This window comes from Symsagittifera roscoffensis, chromosome 1 (genome assembly GCF_963678635.1).
Source record: "Symsagittifera roscoffensis chromosome 1, txSymRosc1.1, whole genome shotgun sequence".
In the NCBI taxonomy this organism is placed as follows: domain Eukaryota; kingdom Metazoa; phylum Xenacoelomorpha; order Acoela; family Convolutidae; genus Symsagittifera; species Symsagittifera roscoffensis.
Genome location: NC_087062.1, coordinates 89,500,531 through 89,527,175, shown reverse-complemented (window position 1 = coordinate 89,527,175; position 26,645 = coordinate 89,500,531). Strand labels below are relative to the sequence as shown.

Here is a 26,645-nt window from a genome sequence, read left to right as displayed (position 1 = left end):
TCACCTTCACTACCTGGAGTGTTACAGGTCTTGTATGACACAAATATCATATAAAACATAACCTAACTAACATAACACATAAGCATCACACGTTCTTTCTATTACATAAAAACATAATCCCTAGTAGCTAGCTCAAAACTTAATCTTAATGCCTATAAAGTAAGCTTAATAAAAACCACTTATTGCCGAATGCAACTCCTAGCATATGCTCAGATAGTACTTTTTATGTAAGTAAACCTCTATGTCAGTTTCTGAAAATATCACGTGTACAACGGCGTACAACTCTCTCGGATGTAGCTTTCCCCTATTGGGATCATAGACTGGTAACGAGAGAGAGGTCACTCCTCTCTCAACCAGAAAATCCCTAAGTCGAATCAAGGCCAATACCAAGTTCTCTGGATTTACATGTTGCCTATCAGTGGCCTTAGTAACCAGGAAACACAAATATTTCCTTTGTATCTGTGATGCAACAGGGGGCATCGCTATCATCCCTCCCACACCAGAACTCTGTTTCCATAAAAACTCGATATTCTTATACTCTCTTTTAAAGTCAGCCGCTAGTGCTGTTTTGAAGCTTACATCCGCGGTTATCGCTATAGCGCATGTACGTTCCGTGAGTATGAAATCGCTGTCCGTTATGACGATATTGTTTGAATAATGGTTCGGTAGGGCAAAACAAGATTCAAAATTTTGTCCAAAAGGTGGTTTTTTAGCGTTCTCGTCTTCCGTTTCGAGTTCCCCAGTTTCTCTTGCCGATTTTAATTTTTTGATGATCAAGTGTTTGGTGTGGGTGAGTCCTACCCCCGCTGCCCGGACAAAAATGTCCATCGATGTCCCCGTCGATCGCCCAAAGTCGAGCAGATCGAGGTTGGATTGTGGGACTCGTAGAGGGCCATCTGGGGCAACCCAGTTGGACTCGGTATTGTCATGACTGACGTATTTGATGCCGTCTTTATTGACATCCTGAATCGTCAATATTGTCTCTTTAGGATCTTCCGGCAGATCATGGAGCCATTCGAGCACTCGCAAGTTCGTTAGTTCCTGCTCATGAGTCTGCTCTTCCTCTGGTTCAAACTCCACTTCCGGTTCTGAACGATCGTCGATCCAATCCTGATCCATGTCAATCTCTTTTGGCACCGCCATTACATCCAGTCCTACCAGCGAGTTCATCATATCATTTAAAATTATTCTGTCTATGACAAAATCCTCGCCAGACGGGTTGTAATTCTTCTTGCTCCTTCCTTTCTTGCTCTGGCGTGTCTCCATGGTGAGAGGAAAGTCAGGTTGTATCCCTTTGTCATTTTCAGCTTGTTCTGGGCAGTCCCATTCCTCCTCGGCATACGGTAGAGTTTCGTCGTCCACCTCTACTCGCTCGGTCAACTCCAGGTCCAGTGGTAGGTCGCAATCATCCACCACCTCATTCCCGTCGTTTTTGTCGCGAGTACCCCTTTCATTCACCTCACAAGCAGAATCTACTATCAAATAGTCTCCCTCTTGCATGTCCGCTGGGATGCACCAGTCCTCTGATGAGGCATTGTGTGGTAGGATGTTTTCGTAATGAGCTGCTCTTCTAGTGCTCAATCGATAAAAACGACCTCCTTGGTGCACCTCTGTTATCTGAAATGGGCCGCGCCATGTCTTTGATAATTTTTTGGTTCCTTTGGTGGAACTACTTCCTGGAACACCCAGACGTAATCGCCGACTGAGTAGGCTCTTGCATTTGCAGTCCTTTTATCAAATCTTCTTTTTTGTCTAATTTGCGCCTTTTGCGTGTTCCTCCTGCATAAGTCATTGAGGTCCTGCTGTCTTCTAATAACATCACGCACGTACGTTTGCGGTGCTGTTCTCTTCCCTTGATATTCAGAGTGGAAGAACGTCAACGGAAGCGTTTTCTCGTGACCAGTTATCAACATATGCGGACTTATTCCCGTGGTGAAATGTTCTGTTGCTGTTTTAAGCGCCCGTCAATTGCGGCAAGTGTCTATCCCAGTCATCCATGTAGCATGAGCAATAGACTCTCAACATGAATACTAGCGTGCAATTTTGCCTCTCGGCTAGGCCATTCGTTTGTGGATGATAAGTGGTCGAATGAGACTGTTCCACCTACGACCTTTTCATTAACTCCTTCGTGAGTTCACCCACGAATGCTTTGCCATTGTCCGCTTGGAATGTGATGCGGCAGCCGTGCCTCGCTATCCACACATTTATCAAGTGATCGCATGTTTCTTCCGCTGATGCTGTCATGCAGGGGGCTGCCTCTGCATTTTTCGTAAAATGATCAATCATTACCAGCACCTGATTGTAGGCCGTGGCTGTCATGCATATCTTCTGGTGATCAATCTGCACTACTTCGTTGAATCCCGATGATTCTATTGACTGCAGAGGGAATCTTAGTTTCCTGGGGTCTTTCGCCTGTTGACACAACAAGCATGCAGAGAATCACTTTTCACAAGCCTTCTTCAAACCAGGCCATTCGAATCGTTTCTGTATCCTGTTGTACACTTTGTCCATGCCTTGATGGCCCATCTGGTCATGTGAACGAAAGAGCAATTCGGTCTGGTATAACTGTGGTAACACTATTGAATTGTATTTATAAAGGACCTTGTCCTCCTCTTTACGTTTACAGGCTACGATTCCGTCCTTGTTCAGGTACAACAAGTCGTTTCTCTTCAGTTAGAATTGCTTCAAGATCTTGCAGCTGTCTTCTTCCAAGTCTCCCTTGTCAGGTGCTCCATTCTCGATCCATCTCTTCAGACTGCTCGTCATTCTATCACTTCGTTGAGCCCTTAGGAGATCCGACAGCCTGTATTTTTATAGAATTCTGTATTTTTACTGAGGCTATCTGCGTTTTGGTGCTTGTCACGGGTACGGTGCTCTATGATCATGTGGTATCCATCCAGGCGCCCGATCCAACGACCAATATAACTTTGGTCCATCGAATAGGTTTTCAGCCAGGCAAGGGCACGATTATCCACATGTAACTTGAAGGGAGCACTCCCCAAGTAGGCCCTGTATTTTTCCACGAAAGTGATCACCGCGAACATCTCCGCTTTTGGTGCGCCGTACTTCATCTCAGTATCACTCAGGACTTTACTCCCGTAGGCTATCGGACGAAGATCCGTTCTCCCGTTCCACTCCTGCTCCTGGTGAAGTATGCCCGATATCGCAACCACTGATGCATCCGTGTCCAGCACGAACATCCCCTTCTCCGTTGGCATACCGAGGACCGGTGCCTCGCAAAGTTCACGTTTACTGTTTTCAAATGAGACCTGTGTCTCATCAGTCCAAGTGAATTTTTTGCCCATATTTCTCATCAACTGCTGCATGGGGTATAATTTGTCGGCGTATCCCTTGATGAATTCTCGATAATGATTAGCAAACCCCACAAAGATCATCAGCTGTGTATCTGTTTTAGGTGCCTTCCAGGTCAAAACCGCTTCGACCGCTTCGGGATCTGGTCTCACTCCATGCTTATCCACCAGGCGGCCCAGATACTTTATGGAATCTCTGAGGAATTCACACTGTGAGGGTTTATACTTCAGTCCCGCCTGCTTCATGCAAGTAAACACCTCATCCAACCTCTCTATGTGATCCTCTAGGGTTGGCGTTGCGATCACGACATCATCGACGTAACACATGATGAGATTCCCGTATTTTCTCCCGATCTTGTTTTTCTCCAGTAGTTCATTTTCTCCCGATCTTGTTTTCTGAGTGGCACTTGCCAGAACGCGGAGCCCAAATCCAACGTCGTGAAGAATATCGCGTCCCCCAGCTTGGAAAGGCTCTCATCAATGCGGAGAATCGGGTATGCGTCCTTCATCGCCACTGCGTTCAAGTAACCGAAGTCACAACAAAACCTGAGTTGCCTCCTTTTTTTGGCATTTACCACGCCACAAGCCCACGGGGACTTCGACGGCTCGATCATGTCGTATTCCATTAACATCTCGATTTCTTTCCTGCATGCCTCCGATTTATATAGGGTCATTCTCCTCTTACTGAGTCCTCTTCTATCTCAATTTCGTGTTCTACAAAATTACAGCAACCTATGTCGGCCTTATGTTTCGAAAAAACGTCTGCATTCCGACTTAGCAACTCCTAAGCGAATCTAGTTCCTTGTCTGATATTTTACCCTTCAAATGTTCTATCTCGGGTAGGACCGGTTTATTTGCTGCTAACTCTGTTTCTGTCGGTCTCTCGAAAAAACATTCAAACAACTAGACAACCCATCAACTGTTTCAACTTCATTGAAAACAATTTCCTAGAAGATTTCAGTTCATTTACTCTCTTCAGTATACATTCTTGGTTCGCATGCAAGAGACATTCAGTTACATCAAATTTTTTTTAAGTTCTGCACACTCCACACTGAAAGTCTGTGTTCAGAGGCAATGCGTATCCAAGTTTCTTTCCCCTCTGTATTGTCACTGTTGTTGCTTCTGTGTTCAACAACACACTCACACACAGTCCGCTCTGAGTGAGTGAGAAGCTTCTTCCTAAAATAGCCGAGCTCTTACTGTTTGGATTTGGTACCAGACACACCTGTCTGTCATTACTGAGTTTATTTAGATTCCTCATCCTAAACGTCGCTACCACGGCTTGGTTTGGTTTCAATCTCACTTTTCGATCCAGAAAAATTGGGACCTTAGCCTGGTTAATTAAGATCTTATTATGAGGTTTCTTTTCATACTTCCTCTCAGGATCTTTGATCCTAATCAACCCGTCATTGAGGTCGATCGTGACATCAAGGTTGCGTACGAAGTCCCTTCCCAGGATGAATTGATCGGATTCGTCCAAATTTTCCACCACCAGGAAGCTCATCCAAAGATGTCTTCCTCCAAGCTGCAATGATATGATCGGGGTCCGTCCTGTCACATAGATTGCTACCTGATTGGCAGCTGCCAGTCTGATACTTGTCGGTATTAGATTCGACCTGTCAAAGCCCATATCAGTCCAGGTGCTGACTGGCATGACGCTGACCACTGCACCCGTGTCTAACAGTCCTTTTACTGAAAGTTGCCTGCCCTGCACATCTAGCACATGTGCTGCCAGATCGGCTTCGCAACCTATGTGGACCGCATCCTGTTCAAGCATGGCATTGTGTCTGATCCGTCGCACCTTCACCTCTTCTTGGCCAATGTATATCCGGCCTACCTGATCACTCGCATCAGTTACGTGAGCTTTTGTGTAGATATTGATGCCGTCCACATTCATCAGAATCGGATATGGGCCATGGACTTCGATGTAATGTCCATCCACTCTCATCAACCTCGGACCTCATGTCGTGAGCAGCGCTCGCACTGCCCTGGAGTCTAGCTTGGGATCCTTCTCCCTTAGGTAGTATGCATAAATGTCCAGGTGGACCAGTGTAATCTCGGACGGCTCACTCAAGTTCTTGACCACCTGGTGTCCTGCGACTGAGATAATGGACATTATCTTCGTCCCTTCTTTCGTCATGCCAAAAATTCTACCCGATATGACATTTAGCTTTAGTCTCTGCTTTCTGGGTTCCTGTGTTTCCTCTTTCGTTGTTCTACTCTAAATGTCAAATTTTTCCCGAAAATCTGTGCTCTCTAGTTCCGACCTTACCCATTGCTCAAATTCTTTCGTGGCTAGCTCCTGTTGGACATTCTGCAACGCTGTCCTTGCTGCCAAACCATAATCCACCTTGAGCGGGCCGGCCAACTCTGCCTCCAAGCTCGAGGCTACCACCTCGTCAAGCATAGTCTTCATCTTCTTAGTCGTAAAAGTGCTCGGTTTCTTCGAGACCCAGCCTCGTTCATCAGACGCGCTCGACTGGCTTTGACGCCCCAAAGCGCCTCTTCATGGTGGGGATGTTTCGCGTCCGCCACTGCATCTCAAAATTGAGTGCAGTCCGACTTGAAGTGTCCCTCCAGAAGTTACAGAAGAAGCACCTCGGTCCATACTTCATAATGAGTCCTCTAACGTACTCTTCGTGGTCCTCGTCGGTCGCATCAACGTCGTCGAGAAAGTGGCATATTGCCTTCATGTTCTGTTTGTAAGCAGAACATGCGGAAACATGGTGATCCATCGAGCCACAATCCGCACATGACCTCCTCTTATCAATGTCGTCACGAGGTTTGTACCAACTGGAGTTCGTGCCAGTGTTTGTTCCGCTGTAGTTGCCCTAATTGCTGTAACGGTTTTGCGTCCTCGGTTTTATGAGCAAGTACTCACGCGACTTCATACGCAAATCATCGGGCGTGGGTACCTGGTCAAGCGACAGGGTGAAGTGTGTGGCTTGCATTGTTTTGAACTCTTCACTCCTCACTCCATCCATGAACTTCGAGGCAATCGCTAAGTTCCCCTCGGATATTCTCTCATCGGGGTTGCTTCTCCTCTTAAGTAATTCAAGGTCGTCCAAAAACTTGTTTATGGATTCGTCATCTCTTTGACGCCTCCTCTCGAACTTCACCATAGCCTGATGCCCTTGTACTCCAGAGCCGAAACGATTCAGCAAGATGTCAAATATCTTGCGAGCGCTGTCTCGTTCCTTGGCCCTGTTTGCCCCTACACAATTCAGGGCGGTACCCTCCAGCTTGCTTGTCAGTGCGCTGCATTCCTGTTTCTTTGAGAGATTCTCTTCTTCAAAGTGCAACTTCATCACCTCTATCCAAGTATCAATGCAGCCGTCTGAGTCATCTTTGTATGATTTCGGCTTTTTCATTGTCCTTCTTGACCTCTCTGCTTTCTCGGTTAACTTCGAGAGCTTGGTGATGAATGTCTCGAGAGATCTCTTCAGAGGCTCAAACATCGAGGCATACATCGTCGTGTCCTGTGAGACCGTAGTCAGATCTGGCACCGATCTGACTTGTGGCACAGTGGGCAATCTTGTCTCCGGGGTGGCATCCGTCTCCGGCGGGACCGGGTTCGTCCAACCTGGCCTCGATGGGGCTGCTCTGGGCCGCTCCCTATTCCTAGATTCGTAATTCGCTCTCGAATTTTGCTGGGCACCGGCATAGTTGCCTGCTCCATCTCCATCATTCGCCTGGCGTGTGCGCTCCCTTGGGTTGTAACGCTCCTCCCGATTGCTTCCGTTTAAGATCCGCATCATCAGCTCCGATTTGGCATCTAACTTTTTTTCCAGGCTAGTCTTCGTATGAGCATAGGTATTGTCATGATCGTTCAACAATCGCTCGATCTCTCTTGTCATCCTAGCCTCTCTTTCCTCTGACTCCTTGTTTGCCTGTGCCAAGCTCTCCGCCAGGCATTGATCGGTGTTGCGAATCAATTGAGCCTGATCGACTCTCGCCTGCGACTTCTCGTGTGTCAGTTCATCTCGCAAATTCTCTCGACCCTGGTGAGCTCTCTCGTCGACTTGGTCTATTCTTTTAGTCATGTGCGGTCGCAGTTCTTCCAGGCCTGTCATTACGCCAGCAAACATGTCACTTCAATCGCCAGCCGCCCCAAATGTCGGGGTTAGCCCCAGAGAAGATGAGGTCAACTGCGGTTGCAGCCTGGTACTCGATGACGCACCGCCTTTTTGCTTGCCCATCGACATCATCAATTTGTCGAACGTTGAGGATGCTCCCAGGGTTATCCCATCAGACATGGGCCTGGTCGGCGAAGTGGACAACGCCTTCCTGCTCATGTCGTTCCATGGGCACGGCGTGAAATTCACTTCCGGGTGGGTTATCTCCGGATGGTCATAACTGGAAGATAGACCTTCAGTTTGTAGTGACGCCATGCGCTCATCGTACAAAGACTTCCAGCTTTTCTTGGCCTTCGAACCCGTTTCTTCTTCACTCGGGCTTATACTCGACATCATCGCGTTCATGCTCTGCTTGGCCAGAGATGAGTGGGTATTGGTTGGATGTCAAAGTTCTTTTCTCCACTTATGACTCTTATTCTCTGATTTGGACATTCCCCTGAACAACACTTCCTCTCGCGGCTCGACCTCGGAACGCTCCGAGGCCTCTTCCGTCCTTTCGATTTCCTCCCGTTCGAGGTCCTCACCTGGCTCAAAGTCGGGTCGGATGAGCGTTTGTTCCCCTTCGTCGAAGGAGTCCACAAGTGCCTCGCTCGCCGGTCCGATCGCATCACTTTGCCCTTGACTGCCATCGAGGTTCTTCTCGCTCCTTGGTCTCATTCCGTTCACTGAAAAATCAGCTCGACCTTTAGTCGATTCGTTGTCAGCAAAAACGTCGGAAACGCTGCTAAACGAAGATTGGCTACGACTAGTTTTAAACTTTCGCGTGCTTCCCTTGCTCAGCCTGGGAATCTTAGTAGTCAATCCTAGCGAGTCTCTACGCTTCATACTTTGTAATAAATAGTAATATTTGTACAATTTAATGGCGATGTACACGTACCACAAATAAGTTCAAGTCAATTTACTTAACGCTGCCTACTTGGTTTCGTCAGTATCAAAAATGTCTCTTAGATTCCTCGATGATAATAATTGTGACTCAGCTAAAGTTACACAAAAGGCCTGCTCAGTATTGATAAAATGCTAACACAGCCCCGTTGTTTAGTATAACAGTATCACAATATTTTCACAAGATATAGTCAATACACAAAACACAATTGATAATCAGATAAGAATATCCTACCAGGGACAGCGACTTTTCGTCAGTATCAATTTACCGCCACACTCATATCAGATCACTGTTTTGTTAAAATCAAACAATCTTTTGTAAAAAGGCAGTGATGATTCAGGAATAGATCAATAAGAATTAGTCTTAAAGAACAAGACTTCCCTCAATCGGAACACTCCAAAAGAACGAAGCCCAGGACACTGTCATCTCAAGTGAGTGTGTATTTGCCTAATACACTCACCGGGGTCTTTTTTCAGATGTCCTGCGATTGCCCGAGCTCTCCTATTAAGTAGCTCAAGGCAACCTCTGATCGAAAAATTTCTAAAGTCTATGAAAAAGCTCCACCACACCCGGGACGCCCCAAGTGTACGAGAGCAGGGAACAATTTTTCTTCTCAAATGAATATGTATCTGCCTAAAACACTCACCGGGGTTTTTTTTATGTGTTCCCGGATTGCCCGAGCTTTCCCAATAAGTAGCTCAAGGCAACCACACAACAAAAATCACAATCAAAAAAAAAAATTTTGGATGGGTACTTCTGACAGACCCGATCTAGAATCCAAAGTTGATCACGAATTTCCGGTTCAAATGGGCTCCTGTGATCCTAATATGCACGCCCGTTTTTACTTGACCTTTTATCCCGATCCTAAATGGATATTTTTGTTGCTCAAACTGCCCCAGAAGGTTTCCCTAAGTTTTCAGTAAGGAGGTTTAAGTCACTCCGGAGGGTTACTTCGGAGGGTCCCCTTTAACTCACTAAGGAGGGTCAATAAGATGCTTAATATGCTCCGGAGGGTTACTTCGAAGTGTTCCTTCGAAATTTCAAATTTTCCAAATATCACTTGGAAGGGTCTGCAAGTAGTCCCAGAAGGTGTCAAAACAAGCTAAAATCTCTGTGGGGATTGTTTTAACTTCTTCGGAGGGTCTCGTGGAAAATTTCCACTAAGGAGGATTGCTAAGGAGCTTAGCTGACTCCGGAGGGTTACTTCGGAGGGTTCCCCAAAAATCAAGAAAAAGGGTTATTCTCCGCGGTAAAGCCTCCAAATGCGGTGTAACTGATTTAAAACGAGGTTGGCTGACACGGTTAACCTTCCCAATTGGATGAAAAGATGATCTTAAAAAATTTTCTGCCGCTCGGAGGGTTCCCTAAAATTTGGACCCTCCGAACTAACAAATTCTAAACAATTTTTCTTTTCCGAGATCATCAACCCAAAAACGGTTGCAGTCCGGGAAAGTGAACAAAAATTTCGACTTATGGTACCATAATTATCCCGATTGGTTTGCTAGTATTTGAGAAATTGCCAAAATTGCGTTCGTCTAAATGGCCTTTTTTCACTACCTATTAAGGTTCTGAAAGACTTTTCCCGCAATTCCAGGTGAAAGTGCCTAAAAACAAATGAAACGAGCGTAGTAGCCCCGTACAACACTGGAACAATGCAAAAAACAGGGCCAAAATTGGTTTGAAAACAAAAATTTGGCCAATACCTATCAAATTGGGACCCTCCGATTCCTTCCTTTTCCAATCTTTAAGTCGTTAGCTCAATCCACGGAGCTAATAGGAGGATTACTCAAAAAATTCTCTAATAACCGAGCACGTTAGGTTGGTAGACTCCTAACGCAAAAATTTTTTTGCTATAACTCTAAAAACTCAAAAACTCGATCCCCAAAACGAATGACAAAATTCGGAAAATTATCAAAATTTTGATCGAAAAATTTTGTTTTCGCTTACTTCTACTAAGTCTTTTTCCGTGGTGTTACTATAGTTAGAGGGACCAAACTACGTAGTTACTCCCTGTTTAAAAGCTTTTTGCTGTTCGAAAAAGCTCGGATATCCAAATTTTTGGGTGTCTACAGCTTGGTCGAAAATCAGTAATTTTCGACAAAATTGGGGTGTTTCTCGGGTCTGAATAGGAGATAAGTAATATATAGTAAGGACAGTAACCTTTTAGTAGTCGTTAATGAAAGATACTATACCCTCTTTAAGACCCTTAACTCGGAAATTCGTGATCGATGGTGGGTACAATCGGACCGCACCAATCGTGCTCCCCACCTCTTAAGTTTTGATGAAATAGGACCCGAACGATACTAAAATTGTTTCAACAATAGCCAACAGTCGTTGTGGATGTTGTCCTTGATGTACTTTTTGAGTGTGGAACGCGTCGGTCAGCTTGCCACTCTACCCTCCGGTCACCGGCAAAATCACCATTAACGTGCTTAAATACTCAAATTACACTCAAGGGAGGGTACCCAACCCGTCACCAAAACTTACAACCTTTCTATCAGAAATGATATAAATCAATCTGAAACAACAGCAAATAGGAAGGTAAGATCGCATCTCGTCCGGAAATAACATATAAACTGTCACTTTATGCTTTTACTGTTTTTGGTCTTTTTTGGATTTTTTACTGTTTTTTGTACTTTTTTGTTTTCAAATAAATTTGTTTTTGGCTTTTTCTTGGTTATACACTATTTTTGTTTGGTTTTACGCTTTCTCTTTAATTGTTTTTGGTCCTTGGACCTTGGGACAAGCGGGCTCATGACTTCCCACATAACCTTCCGGCCCCCGGAATTTTCGGTCTTAACTAAGTTAAAAAACTAAATAGTACTAGGCGGAGGGTACGTACCTTCCGCCAGTACAACAAACATCACTAAGGCCTCTTTCTCGGGCATACGACCGGAGAGGAGATTTCGTCGCTGAAACGTTTGCTGTTCATGATGGTCTCATGCCTTTAACAGGCCCACCCATGAGCGCCATAAAAACGTCTATGTAACATTCGCCCAAATACTACACAAGGACGGAGCGTAAAAAAAGTACTTATTAACGACCGGCAGGCGTCATTCAACTTTATTCTAGTCGTTTTTCACCGTTTCGTGTTCTTCCTGTAATAACGTCGTTATTACTTCCAATTAGTGGCACGGGAGGGTACTGCTCAATATTCCTTTCCCACTGAAGCCTACCTTCTCACTATTTTCTTCTGCTAAGTGTCTTATCGTGCGTGATCGTCACGATAAGAGGCTTCTTGTTTTTATCGTTCTCGTGCGACTGTTTTTCACTATATTTGCTGTTCTGACTTTTTCACCTTTTTTCAGTCAGAATGGCCTTTTTTTGTGTTTCTGAGAAATATTCGTTCGACAATCAAAATTTTGAAAATTGAAATTTCTAGATTATTTCTACCCTCCTTCGCAGCTTTTTTCGTCGTTAAGGCCTTTAATCGTTTTTTCGTGTTTGGCCGGAAGGTTGCGCTGTGCCAGTCTGGCAGAATTGCACAAGTCCAAATTAGTTTTCTCCAGGATTTCCCTTACCATCTTTGACTTCGTTTTAATGTTTTACCCCTCATTTTTTCAAAATAGTTTGCCAATACGTTAACGAGGTGATCGTATGAACTACCAGGCTGAGAAACAGTAATGCTTTGAAATGAGGCGTCTTTATTATGCGAAGATTATCTTTTGTTTCAAGTCAAGTCAAGTTTTTTATGACCATTAGGCAGTGCCTCTTATGGTCATTTCAAATGTTTTTTCCTATCCCCGTTCGAAGTCGTACGTGTCAATTCCAATCGCTTTCCAATGTTTGTCCAGTTTCCACTCGAATTCGTCGATGGTCTTGCTTTGCACTATTTCCTGTGGCAGATTGTTCCAGTCGAGAGTGTTTCAGAAAGTGTTTTACTCTTTTGTTTTCAGGTTCTGTACATTGATGGGGTGTATTCAACGCTATGACCCTAAACGGGTGTATTTGATATTTATTTTATCTTTTTGTCTATATATATGGTTCAATTCGGCAAAATGGAGTCTACCGCATTTGAATGAACCCAGCTGCCTTCCGGCTGAGATAAAAACTGGAGCAGGCGAGCTTATATTAAGTAGTGGAAAGAATAATAAACAGTATCTGTTTGTTGTTACTCCTACCTATAACAGAATAACACAATTGCCGGATATGCTCAGGATGAAACAATCATTTTTACTATTAGACAATGTTGTCTGGATTGTGATCGAGGACTCGGGATGTCGGCACTCGGAGGTTTATGAGCTGATAAAAGACTTTCCTCTACTAATCTACATCAATCAAAAGCTATCAGGTGCACCTTCGAGCTATAACAAGGGTGCTCAACAGAGAAATCTGGCTATCAAACTGCTTCAATCTCACTTTTCTTCTTACCATAATTCTGTTGTCTACTTCGCTGATGATGATAACACATACAACTCAATGCTACTGCCGAGACTTTTCAAGACAAAGAACATCTCAGTGTTCAATGTTGGCTTGATCAATGAAGACGTGGAAGGACCAGTATCCAACGATCAAGGCAATTTTGTTAATTGGCGTACAAGATATCCTGGCAAGTTCTTCAATAAAGAAAGGAAGTTTTGTATTGACATGGCAGGCTTTGCTGTTTCAGTCAAGCAGCTCATAGATTCGAATGCGTTATTTGACCCTAAAGGAGTACGGGGCTATCTGGAAACTGATTTTTTAGAAATGTTTCCGATTCAATTGCATGAACTAGAAGTGCTAACTTTTTCCATATCTGAAATTGTAGCATGGCATACCAGAACATCATACATGATTGCAAATCACACTGCAAGTGCGTACGTTTGGTTAGTAATACGAAATGCATTTTATTTCCTTTCGGCATATTTAGTAGCTGTTGTAGTGCTTCATAAATTGAAATTCATGAAAGTTTGATAAGTGTTTTCTTAAGATAATAATTGGTTTTTTTTTAGTGAAAACAGTGTCAATATTTATACCATCTAGAGTTAGTGTTTTGTGGAATGTTTACAATGGTTATCTAATTCTATTCTATCTCATCGATCGTAAACTGCCATCTTCATTTAAATCTTGTAAATGAATAGTTTTTATCCAGTTTTAATTTGTAGAAATTAAATCGCTTACATAACCTCAAAATTGATTACATCATCTCATATTTGAAAACTATGTTTTTCAGAGCCTGTTTGAAATTCTGGTAGATACAATTGTTTGTAATGTTGGTGCTTCAAAAAGAGTGAGCTACCTTTCTGGTTGTCCGAATGTACTTAATGATGTCTTCAGTTGCTAGCACTAACGGAAGCGCTTCATCGGAAAGAGATCCCCAGACTCTTTCGGAGATCTACCACAAACATGTTCTGAAGCAGAGTCACGATAAGCATAGACTAGACCAGGCCAAAGCACAACTGGTAGCCAACGGATCCAAGACGACTGAGTTAGCAGTGGAATATCTGAATGAGGGCATAGCGAGGGCATACTTGAACGAGAGTAGACTGAACGCCATCACTTGTGTTAGCTTCTTTTTGCCATTTGAAAACACTGTTGTTAAATAATTCTGGCACGAAATGAGGTAGTTATACTGTTGACAAATAAACATAGTATATCTTGCGATCATCTAAATACCGAAGTATTTGCTTGTTTTTCCAAAGACTCTTTTGTGATACGCATAGAATCAGAGCGGGTAGTTTTGTTGATGATTTAGGACCTGCAGCTGCAAGTTAGCACTCTGGCCTCTGAGGCAGACAACTGGCTGAAGGTGATGAACAAATTCAACGACTCACTCAAGGCGCTCGGAGATGTGGTCAACTGGACTGCGTGTATTAACTATGACGTCGCACATATCAACCGAACACTGCATAATGTGGCTCATGGCACGATCAATGCAACTGATAGAATATCAGAAGAACGCAGTGAAACTGTAACTGCGGGTACTTCTAATTTACCACAAGATTGAGCATTGTTACCCTTGCGATAATTTAGTTTAAATTAAATAGTTTTTGGATATTTTGTTTTCAATGGACTCAGCAGAGAAAGCATTGACTCTTAACATGATTTTGAAAATCTAATTATGTGCGTCGGTAAAATTTTGAAAACTCTCTGCTTACACTTGAAGGGGTTTTATTCATTCTCATTGCATGGTATCGATGCGAATAGTATGAACAGTTTATGGGGTGATCAAAAGGATATGTGAGGTGATAAAAATATTTAAGATTTGAATTGAACACGTTAAAGCAAGAACGTTATTTTTCGCCTAATGAGCTTTCTTGAAGCTGCTATTGGCCTTAAAGTCAGATTACATTTAGGGTTAAAATGTTATTTTTTTATGAGGTTTCTTCTTTTTGTTTTGTGAGGTTGCCATAAAGTTGTATTACCTTGATCAGACTTAAGTATTTTATACTGCGTGTGCGTATTTGCTGGATTGAAAATATTGGCCTTTAAATCATTCTATCATGAATAGACTTAAGTATTTTATACTGCGTGTGCGTATTTGCTGGATTGAAAATATTGGCCTTTAAATCATTCTATCATGAACAGACTTAAGTATTTCTTACTGCGTGTGCGTGTTTACTGGATTGAAAATCAAAATCTGTATTTTAAATTTTCAAAAATTGTTTTGAAATTTTACTTCGAAAATTTTTTTTTTTTGGTTTGCTAGAGGTTTCAAGCTGCTATTGGCCTTTCAGTCAAATTACCTGGAACAGACATAAGTATTTTATACTGCGTAAAGATATCCAATTTGAGACAATTAACGAGCGATACATTTCGCGCTATTAACGCGCTAGCGGAGATTTAATCCGCGTTAGAAATCGTTCCAAATTGGCTGAAGGAAGCTCATTTGCCATAATTGAATTGTTAGTAGGAGCGAAATCTATTACTTTCTGCTTTATACGGCGTGTAGGGGGATGATTTTGCAAAAAAATCTCAAATTTTATTATTATTTATTTTATTTTATTACACTTAATTTTTTTTTCATGTTATTACTACTCCATAGACCTTAAGAGGCAGTCCGAACATTCAGGGCTTCGCTCTGATACGAGCAGTCTTGTTGTTTTTGTAGACAACTTTGGTCTAATAAATTAGGGTTTGAAGGCATAAAATAGCTCAATTGCTCTTGTTAATTAACTTTGTCTGACCGAATTTCGCTACTAATTATACGTCCTATGTAGGAAATATATTGATGCCTTGAGCTCAAAATAAAAGGCAAGACTGCTCGTATCAGGGCGGAGCCCCGAATGTTCCGTCTGCCTTTTAAGATTTATGGAGCAGTGATAATAAAAAAAATTAAATGTAATGAAATAAAATGAGTTTTTTTTCTAAAATTTGAGATTTTTTGTGATAATCATCGCCCCACACGCCACTTAAAGTAAAAAAAGGATAGATTTCGCTCCTTGTAACAAATCATTTATGGAAATAAGCTTTTTTCAACCAATTTGGAACGATTTTTAAGATAGATTAAATCTCCGCTTACGCGTTAATAGCGCGAAATATATCGCGCGTTAATTGTCCCAATTTGGCCAAAATGACAATGTTTAAACCCCCATAATTTTACAAAAAATGATCACAGGTAAAATATCATTTCAACTTTCCGCTCAGGTCAAGAATACCTTTTGAATGATAAAAAAAAATTTCCGTCAAAAATGGCTAGTTAAAAAGTCGAAATTGTCTGAATAAAAAAACCCACTCCGAGCACAAATATTCCGTTACTTTCGAGATATTTATTTAATACGCGCAAAAATGTCTGTTATCGCGTAGCTGAGAAGTTATTCCAAAATGAGTTGATTTCAGCATTTTTTTTTCCAATATTTTAAACTAGGTGGAGAATAACTTAATATCAATATCGAATGGAGACAATATCGAATGGAAAATTGCGTAAGTTCTTTTTTTTTAAACTCTGCTGCTTTTGGCTAACTTTCTATAGATTCTAGTTTTGTACTCCACGATACTTTTCATCAATATGGATCTATTTTTTTTAAATTCCTGTTGACGCAAGGCTCAAGATAAGGATGGAGTAGGCCTGTTGGCCAGATATAAAAGATTGGGAATTTTGACATTTTGTTCAGGTGAACAACTTGTGTTACAAAATCATTGGTAACAGCACGTGTACTGCATGAACGTGCTGACATGTTCAATGTCTTTAATTGAAATCCTTGTGTTCCTTGGCAATAAACTGATTCTTTTAAAAATGAAAAAATTGATAGCACAATACAGAAACAATTGCAGAAATTGTGATTAAAAAAAATTGCTATTCATTTTTTGATGCCTTGAAAAATTACACTAAATTAAAGAAAACAAAAGAAAACATTTTTTTGTTGTTGTTTTTCTTTTTAACGTTGTCGGAATGTTCTGTGCTACTTGCACAGCAACCGGCTATCCTTTTTCTATTCGGCTTTGTCTAGTTATGCTACCATATTTGGTTGCGTCCCATAGCATATCAAGAACGATTTCTCCGATACGAAAGTGTTTGTGAGAAAATAGTGTTTGTTTATATGCTAAGTATGATCTTTGTTTGCTACCAACTCTAAAGTGTTTTGTGGCCAAACAGTGACGGTTTGGGCTTACCCTTAAAATTTGAGATTTCAATATGAGTGTGAATTTCAGATTGTAATAATATATATAAGACTTATGGCGACCCAGAAGGCTTTAAATTTTGTTACTATTACGTCCTCTATGAGACCTGGACGGATGAGTGACAGAGTGTTGGCTGTAGCTCTCAAGGCCATAAAAGAACAGGGCCATGATTATACAGTTATGGGTATGTAATTTTGTGTGGCTTGTTCAATCATCAAAGTTGGTTCTTAAGAAATAATGGGTCTCTGAAGAATTGAGTTCCCATGTTCATTTGTTTTCACTATTTTTTCAAAATTTTCTCAAAAATATGACGACACCCAATTCATTTTTGCACCGCTTTGGGATTCTACATTTTTCTGTGCCCTCTTTTACTTTTTTGTTTTGTTTAAGATCCCAAGGAACTCAATTTCCCAATGTTGGAAAGACCGATTCATTGGTATCCAAGTAAAACTCAGGTATGATACAGTTTTCAGTACTGTCAACACAAACTTGTAGTAATCATATCTAAGAGATTTTTGTATCTAGGCACCCCAATGGCTCCAAGATGCAGAAGCTACGATGCTGAGCGCGGATGCTTTTCTCTTTATATCTGGAGAATATAACAGGTGTGTCCCACCTGCACTAGCCAACATCATCAACCACTTCGGACCAAATGTTTTTTCTGCTAAAGCGGCTGGAATCATTTCTTACTCTCTCGGTTAGTGTTGAAAACCGCTTAAAGATCTTCTGATTTCTTAATTGTTTAATTGCTCATGGAAGTTAAACTTATTTGGTCTAACGACTTGTTTTGGTTAGATTTGAAGGTAGGTGCGCAATTATTTTGATTACGATGCTTGAAGTGGTGTTATTTTTCATTGCTGTGCTTGAAAGTTTGCTTCTTGCATCCTGGTTATTTACAAATGGCATGGTTATCAGTTCTGAATCTTATAATTAATTGTCAGTCGTTTTCTACTGCTGTGGGCGCCATGTTTAACAGCTCGCTACATGTAACGCTCAAGAAATTGATTTAAGTACACAATTTAAAATTTCAAGATAAAGCTAGCATGTAAAGGTCAAGGGCAAATATCTAGACAGATTGTCTTGAACTTTTGAGCGCAAAGCAAGGCAGTGCAATGCAAGGTTAGAGAAGGCAGCTTAATGATAGGCAGGGCAGGCCAAAGCAAGAAGGGGCAGGGCAATGAGGGGTAGACAGTGAGGGCAGCGTAAGGCAGGGCAGCGCAAGGCAAGAATGGGCTGGGCACTGTAAGGCATGGCAGCACAAGACAAGGAGAAGCATGGCCTGGCTGCACAAAGAAGAGCAGCGGGCCGCAGCGCAGCGTGAACAAGGCAGACTAGCGCAAGGCAAGGTAAGGAAAGGCAGAACAGCGCAACACGGCAAAGCAGCACGGCAGCGTCAAGAGGGCAAGGCAAGGACTAGCATGGCAGCGCAAAATAAGGCAGAGCAGCGCAGCACAAGGCAGGGCAGTACAAATCATGGTAGCGCAAAGAAAGGGAGTGCAGGGCAAGGCATGGGGGCAGCAAAGGCAGCATGGGGCAGCGGTAGAAGAGACGAGGCAGGGCCAGGAGCATGGTAGGGCAGTGCGAAGCAAGGCAGTGCATCTCATGAAGGCAAGGCAGCGAAGCAAGAGCCAAGGCATGGTAAAGCAAGGTCGGGAAAGGATTAGCATGGCAGGGCACCGCAAAGCAAGGCCGAGCAGCGCAAGACAAGGCAGGGTACCGCAACGCAGGGCAATGCAAGTCAGGGCAGCGCAGCTCAAACAAGGCAGGACAGAGCAAGGCAGGGTAGGTCAGCGCAAGTCAAGGTAGGGCAAAAACGTGCATAACAGGGCAGCGCGAAGCAAGTAAGAGCAGCACAAAACAATCCAGCGCAACACAGGGCAAAGAAAGGGAGCGCAGGGCAAGGCATGGCAGCACAAAAAAAGGGAGCGCAGAGCAAGGCATGGCAGTAAAAAGAGAGGCAACACGGGGCAGCGGTACAAAAGACGAGGCAGAGCCAGGAGCATGGTAGGGCAGTGCGAAGCAAGGCAGTGCATCGCATGAGAAGGTAGGGCAGAGCAAGGCAAAGCTGGCTAATTATTAAATGAAGATCTTCTTTATGGCAGTTTTGACTATACAGCTCCCCCTGATAATTATAGCCCCCTGATGGTTAAATCACCGCGTATCGGGGTTATTTTCTTCTGTTGCTGAGCGTAGGGTTGCATATGCGATAAAGGGTGCATAGTCGATATAGGGGTCCCAATAAAAGCTAAGGGTCTCCCACTCTAGATACTGCCACAGTTTAAGTCATTTTTTGCTTCAATGATATCAATTGAACTGTCGATCAAGTTAAAACAAAAAAGCGATAAGTTATGGTGGAAAAATCAGAGGAAAATCATCTGGTGATGTCTATTGAATTACCGAGCTAAGTGCTTAAATGCTACTTAAATGCTCATTATTTGTTTTGCGCGGGACGACTACTCTTGCGTACTTTTCTAACAGGGCCTACTCTATCAAATTTAGAAGATTAGTAGGGGGAATCTACTTGACACAATCTTTTTCTGGAGGAGCCCCAAGAGCAATCGAACAAAATTATCATGTTTCAACTCGTTTTTGGTTGAATTTTTGCTTGAGTTTTTCCAACTTTTGCAAAGTCACTCAAAATATTAAAGCAATTTAAAACAGTTCAAAGTTCAATAAAATGATAGCTTGCATCTGATTTTTTAAGGCAAACTGAGTAGCAGAACGATAGATCGTAAAGATAAACTAATTTCTATCTCAGAAATTTTTAAAAAATTATTTCGCATTTTTCTGATGATGATACTTCATTTAAAGAGATAAGAGTTATCTTATTGCTGCTCCGTTAAACTTGCTGCTGAACATATATTTTTAAAACGACCGGATCAACTTTGCCTAACCTTTTCAGTAAAAGTCAAAACTTTGAAGATAGTTTGAATTTGGCGATCGGATCAACTTTGCCTAACCTTTTCACTAATAGTCAAAACTTTGAAGATAGTTTGAATTTGGCGATATATTTCTGTGCTTAAACTTTTGAAACTTTTACGGTGAAGAAGCTTTTACATTGGAAGATTTTTGTCAGATGCATTTAAGTAGTTTACTTGTAAATAATCAATTTTTGTATCAAACTAAATTAAAACTATTCGTGTTTCAATTTCTTGAATAGCTTGCAACATAGAGCCAACGCTTTGATTTAATTCAAGCCAGCAGAAGCCATTTTTCAAAGTCCCAGTTACTGAAAAAGTTGAAGAATGCTCGGTTGGGTTTCATGGCAGGATAGCTTGCTTTTTTTCTTCCTTGAATCATTTTTTTTGATCCGTCAAAGCAAATTGAATTGGTTTTAAGATTGATCGCTCGAATATTCACTTCCAATTAGCTCAACATTTTGCGAACCAATGAGAGCTATCAAAACAAATTGGAATGTGTCAAGTTGTCAGTAATTGAGTTGCTTGCCTCAAAAAAACTTTCTTTTGTTTGCGAGTTGATTCCGACAATCAAATTAGCATATTATTTTTCAAGATTTCAAAAGTTTACTTGAATTTAAGATTTTGAAACTTCTTGCGAACCAATGTTAGCTATCGAAGTAAATTTGAATGTTTCAATTTTTGTAATTTGATAGCTGGCTCTACAAAATTTTTTCACTTCTTTCGTCGAACACATTTTTGCAAATCTATCAAACTACTTAAAAGCAAAAAGCTCAAAAGCTACTGGCCAGCAAAGAACTTAAAAGCTTGCTTCAGTCTTCTGTAAGTTGAAGCACGCCATTTTAGGTAATCAGATCAAACTGAAGTTTGAAGTTTCATCGCTTGAATAGCTTAGCTGACTTCAGAAAATTGAATTTCAATTTTGCAAAGAATTTAAGCCATCAAAACACCTTCAAAAGTTTCGTTTGTTGGTGTGATAGTTTGCTGTAAAAACCTTAACTAATTTTTTGTGAGCCCTTGCAAGCTATGCAAACAACTTGGTTTGTTCAAATTTTCTTTGCTTCATTAGAGTGCTTCATAAATTCACAATTTTTACTAAATTGTTCATGCCATCAACGTGAAATGAAATCAAATCCTAATATGTTGCTACTTTCTAGGTAATGGAGGTGCAAACGTCAGATTCTCTCTTGCTCCGATGATCCAGGAATTGGGAGGCATGCCTACGCCTGCGCAATGTTGCATAAATTTTGTGAGTAAGAAGCTGAATGAGGAGGGAGAGTTCCAAGAGCCTGACTCAACTGATGCCGCTGCCATTGCGAGCAAAGTGCAACGAGTGGTGAAACAGACAGCCTGGTACGCAAGTGCATTCATAAATCACAGAAGGGATTTTGGAGATCTCCCAAATTAACGAACAGTTGAAAACACCCGTTATTGTTATCGGAAGGAATTCTTGCTTTTGTATATTGTTATGAAGACCGAGCAGGTCGTGGTAACTTTTTTCTCGCTGACTGAATCATTTATAACTTCTCAAGTTAATAGCTGCACAATCTGACCTTTCTATTTGCTTTGTACTGCTGATTATTTTCAAGTAATCTGCTGCTGTTGTAACTCATGCTAATCAAGAAATATTTTCACTAAAGATTTCTTTTTGTAAAATGTCATATCTTGTAGAACTTTTAAGTTAAATTTAATTAAATTATCGAGGTTTTCTGAATTGCGAGTACACTATTTTAATACAGGAAGGTAATTAGAGTTTCGCACAAAGTTTTTTTCAACTTAGTGTCGTTTTTTCTGCGTGGTGTGATAGTAGGATCTGAACGAAAAACAGAACAATTTTTCTCGGACAATGAGGTTTTATAATAACACCTAACGCATACGACGCGTTTTTCGCTTTAGGCGGGTTTATGGATAATTTTGAGTTGGTACAATGGTCCAGTGTGTAACTTTTTGCTAGATTGTGGAGGCTTCTTTGTCATGAGAATGTAATAAAAATGAGAATGTAACAAGAGTCACCACTCGCCCTGAACAAAGCACAGAAAATTCAAACTGCAGTCATGATTGCTAAATTTAAAATCAAGAAAATCTATAACTAATCTAGAAATAAGTTTGAAATCTTTTCTTTTTTGCTGAATTAAGCAAAAGTTTTTTTTTTAACTTGCGAGAGCCACGGAATCGGGAACTAGACTTTTTCCAATAATTTGTAAACAAGTTTTCTTATAAATCTGTGAGACATTGAACTTGTTTTTTTCGGGATCTTTAGGTCTGAATGTTCGAATCCCGCGCGGACCTTTTTTTGTTAAGTATTAATTTGAATTTTGTTCCGGGAAATTTGAAATATTAGGACTAGCGTTTGTCTGCTTAGTTTTTGTTTCCTTAATTGTCTATCAATTAAATTTTTTGATGTAACTATTTTTTTATAGTTTTAAATTCGTTCTAATTCTAAACAGAATTTCAATGCGTTCATTTTTTCCCTGATATGGATTTGGTTGGTGTTTTTTGACTTGGTATGTTTTTGTCTGTTTCATAAGAATTGGGGTGTTAAAACGTTGAGTTTTGAAACGGAATGGTTAAAATTTTGATAACAAAGATTGTCTTGATAGCATTTTTTGATTGAGTAATTGCTCGATAAAAGCGATAGTGAATGCTTAAGTAACTCTAGTGATTTTGTTTTGCGGCTGTATTTACTGTGAAATTGAATATCAGTCGCGTTGGAGATGTGAAACTTTTGTAGATGTTGTTTTTTCCATTTATGATTTCTTGACTCAGTGCTTTCCGTTCAATTTTCTATTCGTAAGCTGACAATGCAAGGTTTCATTTGTATCGCAAGTGCTGCGAGTATCCGCTTCGGTTCTGTTTTCAAGTTGAGAGATAAATTGAGGGTTACTTTTGAAAGTGTGAAAATGGTTTTTTGTTTTATCAGACTTGAACCCTAGGGCTTTTTTTGAGTTAAATGAAATCCGGTAGAAAATCCACCATACTGCATAGTCCCATTCTTTCCAGGGTGATCGGAACAGAAACTGGCCACTGTGCAAGAGGCTCGGAGTGGTCTAGGCGCAGTCATCATTGCAAATAATAAAGCTTAACAACGAACAAAAAATGGATTTAAAAAACCTAAAATGGATTTAAAGTCCTTTAAAATGATTTATCACTCAACAACATCTGACGTTTGTTTGTTACCTGACCTTGTGTGAAAAAAAAACACGCGCAGGTCAAAAAAAATTTTCCCCGCATCTCGGGGTGAGTGGAAGATAATGCTCATTTTGTAATTTTTTGTCATACTTTCGGTGACAATTGTATCAAACTGTCCTTCTGTCCAAGTTGTTGATAGATGTGTCTGAAAGATAGCTGTGGAGGGATGAACATTTTCAACAATGTGTTCTCTTAGCTGAGTTTTTTGTTTCTGTTTTTAGCTGAGTCTATTTCGTTTAGCTGAGTCTATTTCGTTTAGCTGAGTCTATTTCGTTTAGCTGAGCCTATTTCGTTTAGCTGAGTCTATTTGGTTTAGCTGAGTCTATATCGTTTAGCTGAGTCTATTTCGTTTAGCTGAGTCTATTTCGTTTAGCTGAGTCTATTTCGTTTAGCTGAGTCTATTTCGTTCAGCTGAGTCTATTTCGTTTAGCTGAGCCTATTTCGTTTAGCTGAGTCTATTTCGTTTAGCTGAGTCTATTTCGTTAAGCTGTGTCTATTTCGTTTAGCTGAGTCTATTTCGTTTAGCTGAGTCTATTTCGTTTAGCTGAGTCTATTTCGTTTAGCTGAGTCTATTTCGTTTAGCTGAGTCTATTTCGTTTAGCTGAGTCTATTTCGTTTAGCTGAGTCTATTTAGTTTAGCTGAGTCTATTTCGTTTAGCTGAGTCTATTTCGTTTAGCTGAGTCTATTTAGTTTAGCTGAGTCTATTTCGTTTAGCTGAGTCTATTTCGTTTAGCTGAGTCTATTTCGTTTAGCTGAGTCTATTTCATTTAGCTGAGTTTATTTCATTTAGCTGAGTCTATTTCTTTTAGCTGAACCTATTTCGTTTAGCTGAGTCTATTTCGTTTAGCTGAGTCTATTTCGTTTAGCTGAGTCTATTTCGTTAAGCTGAGCCTATTTCGTTTAGCTGAGCCTATTTCGTTTAGCTGAGCCTATTTCGTTTAGCTGAGTCTATTTCGTTTAGCTGAGTCTATTACGTTTAGCTGTGTCTATTTAGTTTAGCTGAGTCTATTTCGTTTAGCTGAGTTTATTTCATTTAGCTGAACCTATTTCGTTTAGCTGTGTCTATTTAGTTAAGCTGAGTCTATTTCATTTAGCAGAGTCTACTTCTTTTAGCTGAGTCTATTTCGTTTAGCTGAGTCTGTTTCGTTTAGCTGAGTCTGTTTCGTTTAGCTGAGTATGTTTCGTTTAGCTGAGTCTGTTTTGTTTAGCTGAGTCTATTTCGTTTAGCTGAGTCTATTTCGTTTAGCTAGTCTATTTAATTTAGCTGAGTCTATTTCGTTTAGTTGAGTTTATTTCGTTTAGCTGAGTCTATTTCGTTTAGCTGAGCCTATTTTATTTAGCTGAGTCTAATTCGTTTAGCTGTGTCTATTTAGTTTAGCTGAGTCTATTTCGTTTAGCTGAGTTTATTTCATTTAGCTGAACCTATTTCGTTTAGCTGTGTCTATTTAGTTAAGCTGAGTCTATTTCATTTAGCTGAGTCTACTTCTTTTAGCTGAACCTATTTCGTTCAGCTGAGTCTATTTCGTTAAACTGAAACTATTTCGTTTAGCTGAGTCTGTTTCGTTTAGCTGAGTCTATTTCGTTTAGCTGAGTCTATTTCGTTTGGCTGAGTCTATTTCATTTAGCTGAGTTTATTTCATTTAGCTGAGTCTTCTTCTTTTAGCTGAACCTATTTCGTTTAGCTGAGTCTATTTCGTTAAACTGAGTCTATTTCGTTTAGCTGAGTCTATTTCGTTTAGCTGAGTCTATTTCGTTTAGCTGTGTCTATTTCGTTTAGCTGTGTCTATTTCGTTTAGCTGAGTCTATTTCGTTAAACTGAGTCTATTTCGTTTAGCTGAGTTTATTTCATTTAGCTGAGTCTATTTCGTTTAGCTGAGTCTATTTCGTTTAGCTGAGTCTATTTCGTTTAGCTGAGTCTATTTCATTTAGCTGAGTTTCATTTAGCTGAACCTATTTCGTTTAGCTGAGTCTATTTCGTTAAACTGAGTCTATTTCGTTTAGCTGAGTCTATTTCGTTTAGCTGAGTCTATTTCGTTTAGCTGTGTCTATTTCGTTTAGCTGAGTCTATTTCGTTTAGCTGAGTCTATTTCGTTTAGCTGAGTCTATTTAGTTCAGCTGAGTCTTTTTCGTTTAGCTGAGTCTATTTCGTTTAGCTGAGCCTATTTCATTTAGCTGAGTCTAATTCGTTTAGCTGTGTCTATTTAGTTTAGCTGAGTCTATTTCGTTTAGCTGAGTTTATTTCATTTAGCTGAACCTATTTCGTTTAGCTGTGTCTATTTAGTTAAGCTGAGTTTATTTCATTTAGCTGAGTCTACTTCTTTTAGCTGAACCTATTTCGTTTAGCTGAGTCTATTTCGTTTAGCTGAGTCTATTTCGTTTAGCTGAGTCTATTTCATTTAGCTGAGTTTATTTCATTTAGCTGAGTCTATTTCTTTTAGCTGAACCTATTTTGTTTAGCTGAGTCTATTTCGTTAAACTGAGTCTATTTCGTTTAGCTGAGTCTATTTCGTTTAGCTGAGTCTATTTCGTTTAGCTGTGTCTATTTCGTTTAGCTGAAGCTATTTAGTTTAGCTGAGTCTTTCGTTTAGCTGAGTCTATTTCGTTTAGCTGAGTCTATTTCGTTTAGCTGAGTCTATTTCGTTTAGCTGAGTCTATTTCGTTTAGCTGAGTCTATTTCGTTTAGCTGAGTCTATTTCGTTCAGCTGAGTCTATTTCGTTTAGCTGAGCCTATTTCGTTTAGCTGAGTCTATTTCGTTTAGCTGAGTCTATTTCGTTAAGCTGAGTCTATTTCGTTTAGCTGAGTCTATTTCGTTTAGCTGAGTCTATTTCGTTTAGCTGAGTCTATTTAGTTTAGCTGAGTCTATTTCGTTTAGCTGAGTCTATTTCGTTTAGCTGAGTCTATTTCGTTTAGCTGAGTCTATTTCGTTTAGCTGAGTCTATTTCGTTAAACTGAGTCTATTTCGTTTAGCTGAGTCTATTTCGTTTAGCTGAGTCTATTTCGTTTAGCTGTGTCTATTTCGTTTAGCTGAGTCTATTTCGTTTAGCTGAGTCTATTTCGTTTAGCTGAGTCTATTTAGTTCAGCTGAGTCTTTTTCGTTTAGCTGAGTCTATTTCGTTTAGCTGAGCCTATTTCATTTAGCTGAGTCTAATTCGTTTAGCTGTGTCTATTTAGTTTAGCTGAGTCTATTTCGTTTAGCTGAGTTTATTTCATTTAGCTGAACCTATTTCGTTTAGCTGTGTCTATTTAGTTAAGCTGAGTTTATTTCATTTAGCTGAGTCTACTTCTTTTAGCTGAACCTATTTCGTTTAGCTGAGTCTATTTCGTTTAGCTGAGTCTATTTCGTTTAGCTGAGTCTATTTCATTTAGCTGAGTTTATTTCATTTAGCTGAGTCTATTTCTTTTAGCTGAACCTATTTTGTTTAGCTGAGTCTATTTCGTTAAACTGAGTCTATTTCGTTTAGCTGAGTCTATTTCGTTTAGCTGTGTCTATTTCGTTTAGCTGAAGCTATTTAGTTTAGCTGAGTCTTTCGTTTAGCTGAGTCTATTTCGTTTAGCTGAGTCTATTTCGTTTAGCTGAGTCTATTTCGTTTAGCTGAGTCTATTTCGTTTAGCTGAGTCTATTTCGTTTAGCTGAGTCTATTTCGTTCAGCTGAGTCTATTTCGTT

The 26,645-nt window shown here is 40.6% G+C and overlaps 4 protein-coding genes across 4 annotated transcripts in view; 3 read left to right on the top strand and 1 right to left on the bottom strand.

Annotated features, from left to right (window-relative positions):
• The window catches only part of LOC134857201 (uncharacterized), a 121,695-nt gene extending 100,202 nt beyond the window's left edge, over positions 1-21,493 (top strand). Inside the window, exons 2-5 of the mRNA XM_063873578.1 lie at positions 16,902-17,055; positions 17,262-17,326; positions 17,397-17,568; positions 20,947-21,493. Of these exons, the coding sequence (XP_063729648.1) occupies positions 16,926-17,055; positions 17,262-17,326; positions 17,397-17,568; positions 20,947-21,197 (618 nt within the window). The 5' untranslated portion in view covers positions 16,902-16,925 and the 3' untranslated portion in view covers positions 21,198-21,493. The remainder of the gene's footprint in view (positions 1-16,901; positions 17,056-17,261; positions 17,327-17,396; positions 17,569-20,946) is intronic.
• Positions 1-26,645, bottom strand: part of LOC134857202 (dual specificity mitogen-activated protein kinase kinase 1-like) — a 321,712-nt gene that overhangs the window by 129,972 nt on the left and 165,095 nt on the right. The gene's annotated exons all lie outside the window — the stretch shown is intronic.
• LOC134851858 (galactosylgalactosylxylosylprotein 3-beta-glucuronosyltransferase 1-like) lies at positions 12,197-13,378 on the top strand. Its single transcript, XM_063868133.1, has one exon. It carries the CDS (start codon positions 12,240-12,242, stop codon positions 13,221-13,223), a length of 984 nt encoding a protein of 327 aa, XP_063724203.1. The 5' UTR covers positions 12,197-12,239; the 3' UTR covers positions 13,224-13,378.
• Positions 13,453-14,306, top strand: LOC134851865 (biogenesis of lysosome-related organelles complex 1 subunit 1-like). Its single transcript, XM_063868145.1, has 2 exons — positions 13,453-13,813; positions 14,005-14,306. The coding sequence occupies exons 1-2, from the start codon at positions 13,565-13,567 to the stop codon at positions 14,254-14,256; spliced, it is 501 nt and encodes a 166-aa protein (XP_063724215.1). The 5' UTR covers positions 13,453-13,564; the 3' UTR covers positions 14,257-14,306.